Consider the following 14,602-nt stretch of genomic DNA (forward strand, 5'->3'; position numbering starts at 1 on the left):
TCTAGCCCCTCTATAAGTGTGAGTGTGAATGTACGTTATATATATATATATATATATATATACACATATATATATCATGTATTATGTTATGAGAAGTTTTTTTTTTGTTGTTGTGGTTATTAGAGAATGATAAGCATCATCCACCGATGCCAAATTCTGAAGTGTGGAGACTGATCCAAATCGGAAAGGATGGACCTTTCCATAGAGGGCTTGAGAACAATCAAATCTCCAATGTCAAAGAGTTACTTCGGATGCATAATACTAACCCCGCCAAATTACGCGAGGTAAGATAATTTCACTCCGATTTATTACATTTTTTATTAGAGGTAATTCCATGAATGAAACGTGACAATGTTGTTTCCCTTAAGTTTGGAGGGTTATATAGTACGTATAATAGTAGATAGAAAAAATCAATGATTATAAATTTTTTGATTCGGGTATTTTCGGATTTTGAAAACAATATATCCATAATCCATTGGAACATTTAACGCATGATTTTCACGTGGGATAAAATCTTATTGGGTGTATAATACGCAATAATAATGGCAAATGCAGATAATAAAAGAGAGCGGGAATATGAGCGAAAACACGTGGAGGAATGTGATATCCCATGCAATGGAATGCGCCACAGACACCAACGAGCTCTATGTCTACGAAAGCGGTGCATTAAACCAACCCCGTCTCGTCTTAAACTCCGTCCACGATGTCGTGGGAATTTCCATCGATGGCTCGGCGCGTATTCTATCTCTCGACCAACTGGATCCATCTCAACAGGTTGGTCGTCGCTATGAAACATCCTCTCATTTATCATAGAATCATTCATATCTTACGAGTATCATCATATTTTCTGTGACGTTAATTACAGGCACTGGCGGACCAACTTAAGCTCCAAGCTTACGGGAACACAGACAAGTTGGTTCGATTGGATCACAACACTCCCCCGGCTCTTTCAAGGGCGCCGTTGCCGAATCCAGGTAATGATTCTCGTATCACACCACACTAAATCAAACCAAACCGAACCGGTTGTATACTTTAACATATATATCGATATATATATATATATCAATATTTATAATTTATTGTCCTTATTAATGTCATGTTATGCCTTTAACCTCCCCAAAATACCTTCCCAAGTATGAAAAACAAACAACTTTGTTTAACTCGTAGTGTTGATTTGTGATTTGATACATCGTTTATGAACAAGGGCAAACATATTTCTCGCCAAAACAACACACGAGTTTATTCCGCAATTAGCATAAAATAAAATTCGAATCCATTACATTTTGTATTTGGTTTTATAACACAACACATGCTAATATGTTCTCGTTTGCATTATCAATTCGGGATTCCAGCATTGCAGATCCGAAGCGATGACGAATTCGACTTTTCATACTATCTTCTCCTGCACATTTCAGCATCGACCAAATCTTGTGTGACCCACCCGAAGATGTCAGCATAGACAATGGAGTTTCTCTGAATGATAGATAGAGTAGTCCAAAATTATTTCATGTCTGTTTATTTATTAAGAGTGAGAGTGGGGTGAAAAAGCAAAACCCCATTTTTACAATTTGTAAGTGAACTCCACGTTGTTTTCATTGATAACAACGGTGTGTAGTTCTTTGTTATAACGTTGAAACGGGAAGGCGTTTTGATTTGAATCTCCGATTGGGCTCAGTGGGCCGGAAAAGGGCTATGAAGCAAAAGATATAGTTTCCCGCTAAAAATACGTTGCTTCAAAAGATGGAAGATAAATTGATCAAATGAAAACTTGACACGTCATCAAAGAGGTGGCGATACTGTAAATATGTGAAAATCCAATGGCGAAGTTGAACATCCTCAACAAAATATCTAAAACTCTGAAACGCAATAAAAATCAAACCCTCTCGAACTTTCCTCTGGTCCTCTCTCTCTCTCTCTCTCTCTCTCTCTCTCTCTCTCTCTCTCCCGAAGATATTTTGTTCTCTTCCCCTAAAAAAAATTACGATTGCATTCTCATATATCTTCTCCTTCTCTTCTTCTTCGTCGATTTGAAGAGTAACCTTAATTCCTTGCGGGATTCTTGGTCTTCCAGTTTCCGATGCTGTGACTGTAACTTGTTCGGGAGAGAAACAGAGACAGGGAGAGAGATCATAGAGAGGTTCAGAGGGAGAGACGGAGAGATTCCGGCATGGCTTGTGAAGGAGGAAGATCGAACGTCGGATCCAGCTACTACAAGGTGCTCGGGATTCGCCAGGACGCATCCGTTTCCGACATCCGTACCGCTTACCGGAAGCTCGCTCTGGTACTCGACCGATTCGCTCTCTCACTTTTTCTCTGCGATGTTTGGAGCTTTTATCTGAGAATTTTTCGTTCGAATTTTGCAGATTCTGGAAAATTGTCTTATGATTCCATTTTATGTTTGATTTGTTTTTTGGACTTTTTCGAAATTCCGTGAAGAAATGGCATCCGGATAGATGCGCAAGGAATCCTGCCGCCGCCGCCGGCGGAGAAGCCAAACGTCGGTTTCAGCAAATCCAGGAGGCGTATTCTGGTAATTTCACATTTACCCTTCAAAATAAATATATTCCGAACGTCCGTTACTCTAGCCGTCAACTTCCTTCACGTGGCCACTTAACGTCCGTCTCACTTCTTAAATTGCCTTTTCACAGTTCTATCCGACCGGAGCAAGAGATCAATGTACGATGCCGGATTATACGATCCCAACGATGATGATGACGAAGTCCGTACAAATCATTCTCTCTCTCCTCTTTGATAATTTGCCTATTTAATGTTAAACGCCGTCGCTGCTTGCTTCTTGCCCGTACAAGACGCAACATCGTTTTCCTCGACCTTTGGTCTCACAATAGATCAATGATTTGCCTTGGCAATATCTAATTATATTCATATTCTTAATTTTCTAGAAAAATTTAACCTTTTATAAGAATTTTACTGTTTCGCATTTATCTAATTCAATTCTTTTTATTTTGCGGTTATGCCCTGAATTTCTACCAAATTCTGTGATCAGAACTTCAGCGATTTCATGCAAGAGATGATCTCCATGATGAACAATGTCAAAGACGAGGTATGTACTCTTTTAAACTCCGATTCTAATTTATGTTCTCCGGTTAAACTTCCGGTTTAGTATACTTGACCATTAACCGACGGTTGTTGTCGGTAATTTTATAATCAGTTCGGTTTCAGAAGTTTCGGTCCGGTTATCTGTATCCGGGCTCGGATCTAGGCTGTCAAACGAAAACCAATGATAAATTTTCGGTTCAATTGTATCACTCAGTGCTTGACACAATGTCGGTATCACTGTTGATAGAGAGAGTTTCGATCGCCATTATTCTAGTTCGGTGAATTTTAGAATCGGTGACCGGTAGGATGGCGGATTCTGTTTAGTTTTTGTTATATTTCCGGTTTAGGCGCCGGTATGAGATGGACTCGGTAAGGGTAATTTAGTAATCGGGTTTGAACAGGGAGATAGTTTCGAGGACCTACAAAGGATGTTCGCTGAGATGGTTGGTGGAGACGGCGTGAGCTTTGACTTGAACGATAATCCAACGGGTAGGAAGCGGCCACGTGGCGACGTTTCAAGGGGTAACGTAGCAAAGCGTTGATGTATAATGTATTGCGTTGTATGTGGTTACAACTCCGATTCCCGTCGTTAGTGTTAGGACGCATTTTTTTCTGTGGCCTTTGGAAAGTGCTTTCTTTCTTGTTTGTTTTTACTTTTAATAAATTATCTCATGGAGTTTTCTTTTAAATGATTCCGTAACCAATTTGATTTTGTCACGTTTTTTTAACAACGGTCTTGATTATGCTGTCGTTATCGATTGTTGGTGTATGAAAAAAAAATGATTATTTGTAACGATTTATGTTTTGGTAGTGCACTGGACGTGGCGTTGTAGATCCTAAAACATGTCATTCCATCCACTTGTATGCGTATAGTGTTTTCATAATTTGTGTGGTGTTATAATGAACTAGACCGGAACCGTCGCTTATTAGACGATGATGAATGACGCTATGCTATATGGATTTTATTGATAATACTAGGTGAGAACCGCTCGTTGCGCGGTTTATTATATTTTTTATAAAATATTTTTTACTCTGTTTATACTTTTATTTCAAATTCTATATTAATGGTTTTTTTAATTATAAATCTTATATTACTATTTTTTAATTTTAGTATATTATATAATTTTTATATCAATGTTTTGTAATATATTTCGTATATAAAGAGTTGAATATGATTCTTTTTTATATAATTTTTAATTAGAAATGAACTCCAACTATGTATAATTTTAAAATACCAATTAGAAATTATACACTAATTAAAAAACATATTAGATCATGTTGATCGCAAACATCAAACTGATCATCGTCGACTTGTCCCATCTACTATGTTTAATTGTCCCATCTACTATGTTTAATTAATTCAGTAAAATGAAAAGTATTATATTCATTGTGAGCAATTCAAAATTAAGATAACGAAAATGTATTGTTCATAAAGTACGTATTATTTTTACCTCTATTTGTTTTCCTTTATTTTTCATGTTTAGTATTATTTTGGTCAGCGTAATTCAATTTATCTTTTTAAATTGAAATAATTTTGAAATGTGTTTAATGCTTTGTACTCTCACCCATAAAAAATAAGTTTTTTTTTTATAAAGGTCTCAATATATTTTTAACCTTAAAAGCTTCAATCCGAATTTGAAGTTTGTTAATTAACCACAATGATGATTCCGTAAAAACTCATCAGTTGGATGATAATATAAATAAGGTATTATAGTCGAATTTGTTAGCAAATAATTTATCTTTAAACTCGGTACAATGAGTGATTTTAGAATACAATGTAGCAAATAAAAGAGAATCAATAGAAATTTAAGTTGAATTTTTCATTTTTTCCTTAGTAACATATAGCATGTTTTGGCATATATTTAAAATACATTATTCTTAGACCAAAGCAAGATAAAAAAAAAACTAACAACTTGTTGTTTTTTTAGGTAGAAAAATAAAAATAAAATAAAATATACAATGAATCAATTCATAATACGGTCTAGATAATGGGTTAAAGTCGATGAGATATTATTTAAATTTGATAGATCATAAAAATAATCGATCACAAATTAATAATTTTATTATTAGTTTGATTTATTCCTAAATTGAGAAAGCAAACGCAAACAAATTCATCTTTAAATTTAATTCAAATTCATTTTTATAATTTATTAAATTGCTGTGTTAATTTAGAGTAAACAAAACCAAACAAATTAGGATTTCAATGAAACTACGCGAATTCATTTGTATTATATTATAAAACCATCATATTATTATATGATGAAACCATTTTTTATATGTATTGATGATTTGTATTGGATGTATTTATTTTCGATATTTTTTATTATTCGATGTGTAAGAAAATTAATTTTTGATGATCTTGAGGTGTGTATTCATATAAATTATTGTAGATGATGATGTGTATATATTTACATATACATATATATATATATATACATAAACATCCATTTAAACATGTATACACATATAAATACATTCATAAAAACATATATATATATATATATATATATATTCATAGATATATATATATTTACACATATATAAACATATATATACACACAAATACATCGTTATATATACATATATATATATATATATATAAATGTATATAAACGTACATATATTTAGTTTCCTTTTCATTTAATTTTCTAAATTAGTATTGATTTTGTATATTTTAACATCATATTTTATCTTGTATCAAAATATTTTTATTTTAAAATTATTATTTTCATTGATTTAGGATTTAGATATGGTAGATCATTCTCGTAGAGATAAAAATGTATGAATAATAATTTTAAAAATAAAAAAATAAAAAAAGAATATAAAATCAAAACTATTCATTTTTATTAGTAGTATTTCTATACATATAAGTACATATAAATTCATATAAATATATATACATACACACATATAAATATATATATATAATATACATACATAGACATACATATATACACAAATACATATGAGTTTATGTACAAACCTATATAAATACACAATTACATAATATACAAATATAAATACACAAATATATATAAATATATGTACATATATATATATATATACACAAATGCATCTATATATATATATATATATTTACATATATATGTACATATATATACATGGATATATCTACGTTATGGAGAATGGGGGTAGAGACTTGCATTTAGTTAATTAAAAAATATTACTCTTTATAAATTTTTAAACATTATAAATAATATTATCAAATGTCCCCAAAAATATAAATTTATACCTATAAAATTATAATATATATATATATATAAAAGTATCGTCCATTTCCGTAAAACTTTCTAGATCCACCACTGCATATATATACGTATATATAAATCCATATAATCTTGTATAAATATATACACATGCAAAACATTCATGCACACATATATAGATATACATATATACACAAATATATATACACATAAATACATCTATATATACATATATACATATACATAAATTAAAAATTAAAAATTAAATATTAAAAATACATACACAAAAAAATAAATGAGAATATATAATTAAAATTAATTTTTAATTAGTAATATTTCTATATATATATCTACATATAAATCCATATAAATATATATACATACAACATAGACATAGATAGATATACATATATACACAAATATACATATGAATATATGTATATATATACACACATGTATTTATATACATATATATTTACATGTACATGCACATACCTATACATCTATATAATCATGTATACATGTATATATTTATAGTATTTATGTATACACGTATACAAATATAAACGTGCATATATATATACATATAAAAGTAAAAGTAAAATAAACAAATATATATATATATATATACACATATGTGTATGTATATGCTTATATATATATACACATAAACATCCATTTAAATATGTATATATCTACATTTATAAATACACTCATATAAAAACATATATATATATATATATATATAAATATATACATATTGACATATATACACACAAATACATCGTTATATATACATATATATACATAAATATTTTCATATATATATATATATATGTATACATGCAAATTTGTGTTTAAAACATTCACCACTTCTTGTAACTTTAAGTGGAAAAATATATTTCAAATGAAAATGAGAAAGAAAGCAGAAATTAAACTACCAAATTAATTTATAATATATATATACACACACAATATTTATTAGTTCGGAATTAGATGCAAGGACATTTGAAATTCGTTTTCATTGACTTTATGTCTTTCGTATTCAAGAAGAGATATTCGAAAGGAATGTGAAGAATTAAAAAGAATATAATAATCTAAAATGATACAAAGTTTTAAGACAAATTTATTTTTAAAACATTCACTTCTGGTAGCGTGGGAGCACAAAGTGCTTTTCCATATCCCAGATTCGAACCCCACCAGGACAATCACATAATAAAAAAAAATATTAAGGCGAAAAAATATATTTCAAATGAAAATAAGTTAGAGAACCTCGAGTTAGTGCATATATATAAAAATGCTTAAAATTAAAGAGGAATAGATACATATCAATCTTACATTTTTATACATTCCTTAGAAAATTAATGATAGTTTTGTGCATATACTCTGCATCAACATAATAAAAAAGAAAATTAGCCAAATATTTATGCTACAACGTAATAAAAAGAAAATTATCTAAATGTCACATTCACACTCTTGATCAACTCCATACTTTCCCCCTAAAATCATTAGATAAGAACATAATAGAACGTTTTTTTTTTGTTATTTAGATAAAGGCTATATGTCTCGAGTCAAAAATCAATACTTGGCGACATACAAGTTATATTCGAGGGTAAAAGTAAGGACTTTTGTAAAGCTTAATCTGCAACATGTTTTGAAGATTGAGCCCAAATCCAATCACCAAATCCAAATCCAATCAGGAACTAAAATTTATTCACATATAGATTCAGATCAAACGTAGAAGCAACATGTTGAAAGGAGAAGCAACGGAAAGATTACACATTTTTACCAATTCCTTCTTCACCAAGATCGGATTAAGATGTCTTAAAGATAATCCGAATGAGTCAAATCTTCAACTCTGTCCAATGATACCTGAAATCTCTCTGAGTTCATGTTGAATAATGACTGTTCATCAGAGTCTCCCGTTGCATTTGACACCATCACCATAAGCCACACAGCATGAAAACCATTACATCCAACATTACAAATTTACGGGCATTAGGTAAATTTTTTGAAGCAAGGAAAAATGTTTGGGGACTTGCCCGGTAATCTCGGGGAGTATATAATCAGTTCTCTATCCGAACCGAAAATCAACACCCGGGCAAAGACCAAAAGTCATCTTGGCAAATTAATTAGGAAAAATAATTGTCAATGAATGGCATCGTTTTTTTTTTTGCTATTGGATAGTTTCATAACAATTTAAATTCATTTACTCCACTAACGGTTATGGTTAGTAGTGGACTAATAAATACTCTTTTTTTTAAAAAAAAAAATACTCTTGCCACTAAGAGGATTATTTTGTTTTTTAATAGAGTAATGAATATCCGTGACCATATTTTTTAGAATTTTTTTTGTTAAATTGTAATAACTATTGTCACTTATAAGCCGATAAAAAATTTGCAATATATAAGATTAATATCTCATTAACCGTTTATACCATAACATAAAATATTGACAATATTTTTTGGTATAACTTTTTTAATTATAATAATCTATAGACATTTATAAGTTTAAATATAATTTCCAATATATAAGATTAATATCTCATTAGCCATTCGTACATTTTCAACATATACATAAAATATTTATTAATATTACTATTAAACATTATTTTTAAATACATAAAAAAAATTAAAAAATACCACATATATAATGACATGATACGTTAAATACAATTATTAATATATATAGATTTGGTTATTATTAATTTTTCAATGATAATTAAAAATTTGTCACATGGATGATTTTAGCCTACTCTATTGTCAAATTAATAGCCATGACCATTCACCATCCAAAGTAATGACCACTATGCATAATGATACGTTTCTCCCATTACTCAAATAAATAGTCTTGATCATTTCATATTTTTAACTTTTTATTCTACCAAATATTAATTACATGTTGAATCTAATACAAATGATTTTTATTTTCTCAAAATATTATCATTTTAGTTACCATAATTAACATATAAATAAAGATGAATTACTAAACTCAATTATAAATTAAATAAAGATTAACATATTATCATTTTGAGAACAACAAAAATTTATTAAAAATCAATAGGATGACGTGAATTGACTTTTTTATTATTTTTAGTTTGAAGGTAAATTTAAAAATGCACACAAATATAATATAAATAAAATTCATTTTTTTATTTGAACATATTTTTTCAAAATAAAATCATTTGAATTTAATATATTAAACTAATAACGAAATTAGAAATTATTTTCATTATATGAAACTAAAGTTCTTATTTTTCCCAAAAGCATATTTATAATATTCTAATTAAATAACTAATGAGAATTTTAATAGTAAATAAAAATTAAAACAAATGTCATCTAGATGATGATGTGGAGATGAACTGACTTCACCACAAACCTTTAAAACCTTATTATTATATATATAGATTGCGTAGGTTTTCCACGTATACATAAAAAAAAAAATCATAACTTGAATTTGTAATGGTGTGATTCTCTAAAATTGGCTTAAAGGGACTAACACGAGATCATTATCGCCTTTTTTTTTTCTGTTTTTATTATTTTAAATCAACTTGGTAGCAAATTTTCCAGATGAGCAGTTGATTCCCTCTAAAACGCGTGTTGATCCATATACACGAATACGCAATCCACGCGTGTGAAGGCTCATCTATACATAGATAGTCGCTTTCTGTGTTTATGTTTTCATAATATATATATATATATATATTGTATTTTATTTGGTTTTATATTATTCAAGCGTTCGGCCCGAATGGGCCTCATCCTTTTTCTACCATAATAGAAACCGACTTATTTTTCATAGTTTTTTTTTTTTTTTGCAAGTTGCGTTGCTAAAGATAGCAACTTGGATTATTGTTTTATTTATAATCGCAATTTGTATCTTTTTTTTTGTTTGATAATATAATATTCATTTGTGATTGGAGTAGAGTATTTATTTAGAGTATTGACATATACTCCTACTTTGGACGGACATCAGTCCACAAACCCTAGATAAAGCTCAGTCTCCGGTTTAGTCCGGTTATTGTCGGTTAGGTACCCGCCTGCTCGGTGTTCAGTCTCCGGTTTTCCGGTTGATTTCAACAAGGACCGACACGGTACCGGCCCTAGATAAAAGTTCCACTTCGCCCAATGATCTTCTTCTCTCTCTCCCCCGTGCAAGGCCCCGAATTCTCCCACCACGAAATCGTCGTCTCCATCTATTACGATCAATCCCGTGGGGGGTTTGTTGCCAACTTACCAAAATTCGGCCGACCCTAGCTTGGATTTGGGAATATTGTGCTTGATTTGCTGGGATTGCATCCAATCGGACGGTGATTGATCGTATATTCGCACTTTCGACGGAGAGATGGAGTCTGATTCCAAGAGATACCAATCGGTTCTTCGATCTCGATCTGGTGAGCTTACAATAAAATAATTGGGTTTTTTTTGTTTCCTCTTCTTGGCGTGTGTTTACGTTTCTTGGTCATGTTTGTTTTCATAGAAAATGTTGAAATTTTGATCAGAACGGAGATGGTTGATCCATTTGCTATATCTCAATTCGTTAGTTCCGATTCTTGTTTGGTTAATTTCGGTTGATGTTTCTGCGAGCTTCTTGTGTTCAGATCAGCGCTGACATTTGTATGACTAGTGAGAAAACGCAAGAAAATTCAGTGAAAGCCAATGTTTTTTTTTTCTCGGGACTCTCTGCAATATCATATTTACTTTACCGGTATCAAACGGACGGATTTGATTTTCCTCTTTAGATGTCAGGTAGAGGATAATTTGACCTTTAGGATATTAGCTTGCTTTCTTTTAGTTAATTAACTTAATTTCAACTGTAATTTTAGATTGAGAATGGATTTGTTGTGTTTATCCAGAATCAATAGTTGTTTGGCTGCCGAGAAAATGCACAAAAAAGAGTGAAAATTGATAACTTCCGCAGTACTTAGATGCAGTTCAGCATTTGTTTTAGTTATCGTAAGCGGAAGGGTTGATTTCCTTTCTAGACTTGTTCATCGGTTTTGGGTTTATGCCAATTAGACGGAAAGTATCTTCATCAATTAGTATTTCATTAATTTTGATAATAGTTCGAGCTGAAGAAGGGTAGTTAGGTGCTTGTTGTGCTTATTCAGCTCTGCCTGTTCTTTATCTGTCAAGAAAACATGCGAAATACAGTTAAAGTCGATATACCTTATTTTCCCCTCAGGATATAGATGCAAAGTTGTGTTTTCCTCTTTAGATATGTTTAGTGTTTGATTTGAGTTTTATCTACTTGTAGTGTCCTCTTTGGACTTGACTGGTTTAGGGTCTTGATGGATAACCCGCAACGGAATTGATGAGAATATTATTAGATCATTGGTTAACTAAGTCTTTAGGTGATTGGGCTTGATTCTAGCTCTAGATTGATATTTCTGATCCTGCTTTTGTTATTTTCCGTTGTATATTTCTAGTTGTTGGGTAGAAGCAGAGAAATAAGGATGGTGTGGGATCATCTAGGGAATTTCTGAGGAATTTCCAGTCTACCTTTAGACCTCTTTATTGTTCGTGTTTCATCAACTGATTAAAATATCGAGTCTTTTGGGATATCATGTTTCTCATAACTTACATGAACTCTGTTTCTGAATGCAGAAACTTTAATGGGGTTTGAAGATATAGTTGGAGATGATGATTTCCGGGAGGTGTTTCCTTGCCCGTTCTGTGCAGACTCATATGATATCATCGGCTTGTGCTGCCACTTAGACGATGAGCATCCTTTAGAGGCAAAGAACGGGGTATTGCTCTCTTGCTATATTTCCGAATGATGATCATTTTGAATCGAAAGTATCTAAAAGTCATAGCATATGAAAAATCCGGCAACTGTTGAAGAGGTTAACTGAACTATCAGATTGACTTGGAATTCACAACTTCGGTTCACATCAGTGCATGACTTTGGGCTTTCAGAAACCTTTGGTATATCCTTTAAACTTGTACCTCAAGATTTCATTTCACCATGAGCTATTTTTTCTTTTTTTCAGGTATGTCCGGTCTGTTCCTTAAGAGTCGGGGTTGATATGATATCACACATAACGCTTCAGCACGGGAATATATTCAAGATATCCTTTTGCGTAATATATAATTATCTTAGCCGGGAAGCAACTGTATCATGGATTCACTCATGGGTTCGGTTATGTTGAACTCCTTAATCAGTAGTTTACATGCAGCAAAAGAGGAAATCCCGGAAGAGCAGCTCACATTCAACAACAATCTCTCTCATCCGGAAAGAGCTAAGAGACGGAGATCTTCAGAGGCTGTTTGGAATTCCATCTTGTATCGTTTCGTCTGCTTCGGGTGGAACCCCTGATCCTCTTCTATCTCCTTTTGTCTTACCAAAGGCAGACTATCTTGTTCCTGCTCGGGCAGCCAAGAAAACATTGGGAGAAAAACCGATTGAACTGTAAGATTTTGTATTTTCTTCTCTGGGTTCAAACGTAAAGTCCTAGACTTGTTCGTGATTGATTGTTTCTCTGAACCATCTCTTGATTTGTCGAATGGGCGCACTCATGAACAGACAAAGCGGCGGCTCGCTTGTCTCGATGAAAGATCGGGAAGAGAAGAAGAAGAGATCAGAGTTTGTGCAGAGTCTCCTTTCATCGACAATTCTGAACGAGATCTACTGAGGGCGGAACAAAAGGGCGAAAACTATCTAAAGCATCTTCTGCAACTGCAAGTCTGGTAATGCCGGATGCAGTACATCTATAAACACACACAAACACGAATGCTTAAAGCTCGATATAACAGTGGCGATGGAATTTTTAGGGTTTTGGAGGGGGAAAAACCAGCCGGAGAAGAGAGAAGAAGAGCAAGATGAAGGGGTTTATATATTCTGATATCTAAAACATAGTGTGTGTGTGAGTGCGCTCTCTGTTTGGTCTTTAGTAGCAGAATGCTCTGAAATAAATTTGTCGTATTAATGCTTTCTCGACTTTACCTGCACGGCAAGTTAGGGTTTGGAGAAAAATGATAGAATAATAACAAATACGAAGATAATTTCCTTCCCTCTTCTTCGCTCCAGTTTATTTGTGTTGGGTTCTATTAGGGGTGTCAATCGGATCTGAGTGTGCATTCGACGAGGGTTTTTGGTTCGGACTCAGATTGGTTCGATTTTTTTGTCTGAATAACTAAGTTCGGAATCTGGTCCTATAGATTTTGTTCTCCATTCAATTCATTATTCGTAATTTTCTTTTTATTTTTATTTTTTAAATCGTGTTGGTCCGAAAACTCTGATTTGAGTTTGGGCCAAAAGTCTAAAATTTTTTCGAGTCAATATATTTATATTTAAAGCCCGGTATTTTCCAGATGGATTCGACTCTTCTTGTTTGGTTTGGTCTGCCATTTTAAGCATACAAATGGAATTACCATATAATAGAAGTTCATATAAAAATAGATTGATTTAATTTTTTCAAAATTAATAAATATTAATTTATAAGTAACCAAAAGTGAATTGAAATTGGAAAAAAAATATTGAACTAATTCTCGGCCGAAATAAACGGAAGAGACGAAGGTTCATTTTCGCAATTGAGCGTTACTCTATTTAGGTTTTGGTTTGTTTAGAATGATAACCGCTACATAAACCATATTGATCCGAATCCTTCTGAAAATCTGAATCAAAACTTGTAATTCGATTAAAAAATTATTAAAATGGAATACATACGAAGAAACGGTCAAAATAGCATATTGAAAATGAAATTTCTTTAAGAAAAGGTATAACATTTTAATAAACCAAAATCGTTTTAAAACACAAGAAGCAAATAGTTAATGACAACGAGGGTTAATCCGTAAATTGGGTCACCGTGTTTAAGGCGGGAACCGCCGCTGTCGCCGTCGCTTTCAGGCGCCGGAGATCCGTCGCCGTTGTAAACCCAACGGCCTCTGCTTCCGCTTCCGCCGCCGCCGAGAAGCTTCCTCAGCCGCAACGGCGAATCAGTTAGAAACGACGTCGTCTCGGGTAATACTACTACGGCGTTATGGGGTTTAAGATCGACGGTTGAGATCGAAGGATGGGAGATTGAATCAACGGCTTGGATATCACCAAGGATCACAAGGAACGGCGATACAAGAAGCAGAAGAAGTTTCATGATTCTCTTCAACCTCGTATTTTTATTTGTCAATGCAGAAAGAAAATGTTTGCATTCATTCGAATGACATTTTATTCTATTAATACGAATATCATTTCTTTTTAAAGATTTTTGTTATATTTATTAATATAATTATGTGATTGAATAAATCCCATACATTGTTACCATTAAAAAATATAGGCGTTATTATATGGAGATTTTATACTGTATATAGTATATTACGTAACGA

General features: G+C 32.0%; 3 protein-coding genes across 6 annotated transcripts in view; all 3 read left to right on the forward strand.

Annotated features, from left to right (window-relative positions):
• The window catches only part of LOC104820686 (calmodulin-binding protein 60 G-like), a 5,340-nt gene extending 3,678 nt beyond the window's left edge, over positions 1-1,662 (forward strand). For both annotated transcript variants that reach the window (XM_010551248.2, XM_010551254.2), the window contains 4 exons: positions 124-284; positions 556-774; positions 866-974; positions 1,353-1,662. In XM_010551248.2, the coding sequence (XP_010549550.1) occupies positions 124-284; positions 556-774; positions 866-974; positions 1,353-1,459 (596 nt within the window). In that variant the 3' untranslated portion in view covers positions 1,460-1,662. The remainder of the gene's footprint in view (positions 1-123; positions 285-555; positions 775-865; positions 975-1,352) is intronic.
• A 235-nt stretch (positions 1,663-1,897) lies between these two features.
• On the forward strand, positions 1,898-3,769 carry LOC104820698 (dnaJ homolog subfamily B member 6-like). 2 transcript variants are annotated; one of them, XM_010551267.2, is made up of 5 exons: positions 1,898-2,281; positions 2,364-2,530; positions 2,649-2,719; positions 3,005-3,061; positions 3,459-3,769. In XM_010551267.2, exons 2-5 carry the CDS (start codon positions 2,395-2,397, stop codon positions 3,597-3,599), a joined length of 405 nt encoding a protein of 134 aa, XP_010549569.1. In that variant the 5' UTR covers positions 1,898-2,281; positions 2,364-2,394; the 3' UTR covers positions 3,600-3,769. The 2 variants fall into 2 exon arrangements, with proteins under 2 accessions (XP_010549569.1, XP_010549562.1); XM_010551260.2 differs by having other exon boundaries at positions 1,900-2,281; positions 2,437-2,530.
• A 6,632-nt stretch (positions 3,770-10,401) lies between these two features.
• Positions 10,402-13,297, forward strand: LOC104820709 (protein DEHYDRATION-INDUCED 19). 2 transcript variants are annotated; one of them, XR_772957.1, is made up of 6 exons: positions 10,402-10,674; positions 11,888-12,030; positions 12,274-12,351; positions 12,454-12,692; positions 12,807-12,970; positions 13,055-13,297. XR_772957.1 is itself a non-coding variant. In XM_010551270.2 (5 exons), exons 1-5 carry the CDS (start codon positions 10,626-10,628, stop codon positions 12,913-12,915), a joined length of 618 nt encoding a protein of 205 aa, XP_010549572.1. In that variant the 5' UTR covers positions 10,402-10,625; the 3' UTR covers positions 12,916-13,297. The 2 variants fall into 2 exon arrangements, 1 of the variants encoding a protein (XP_010549572.1); XM_010551270.2 differs by having other exon boundaries at positions 12,807-13,297.
• Positions 13,298-14,602: the final 1,305 nt, after the last annotated feature.

This window comes from Tarenaya hassleriana, unplaced genomic scaffold (assembly GCF_000463585.1).
Source record: "Tarenaya hassleriana unplaced genomic scaffold, ASM46358v1 Cleome1, whole genome shotgun sequence".
NCBI lineage: Eukaryota > Viridiplantae > Streptophyta > Magnoliopsida > Brassicales > Cleomaceae > Tarenaya > Tarenaya hassleriana.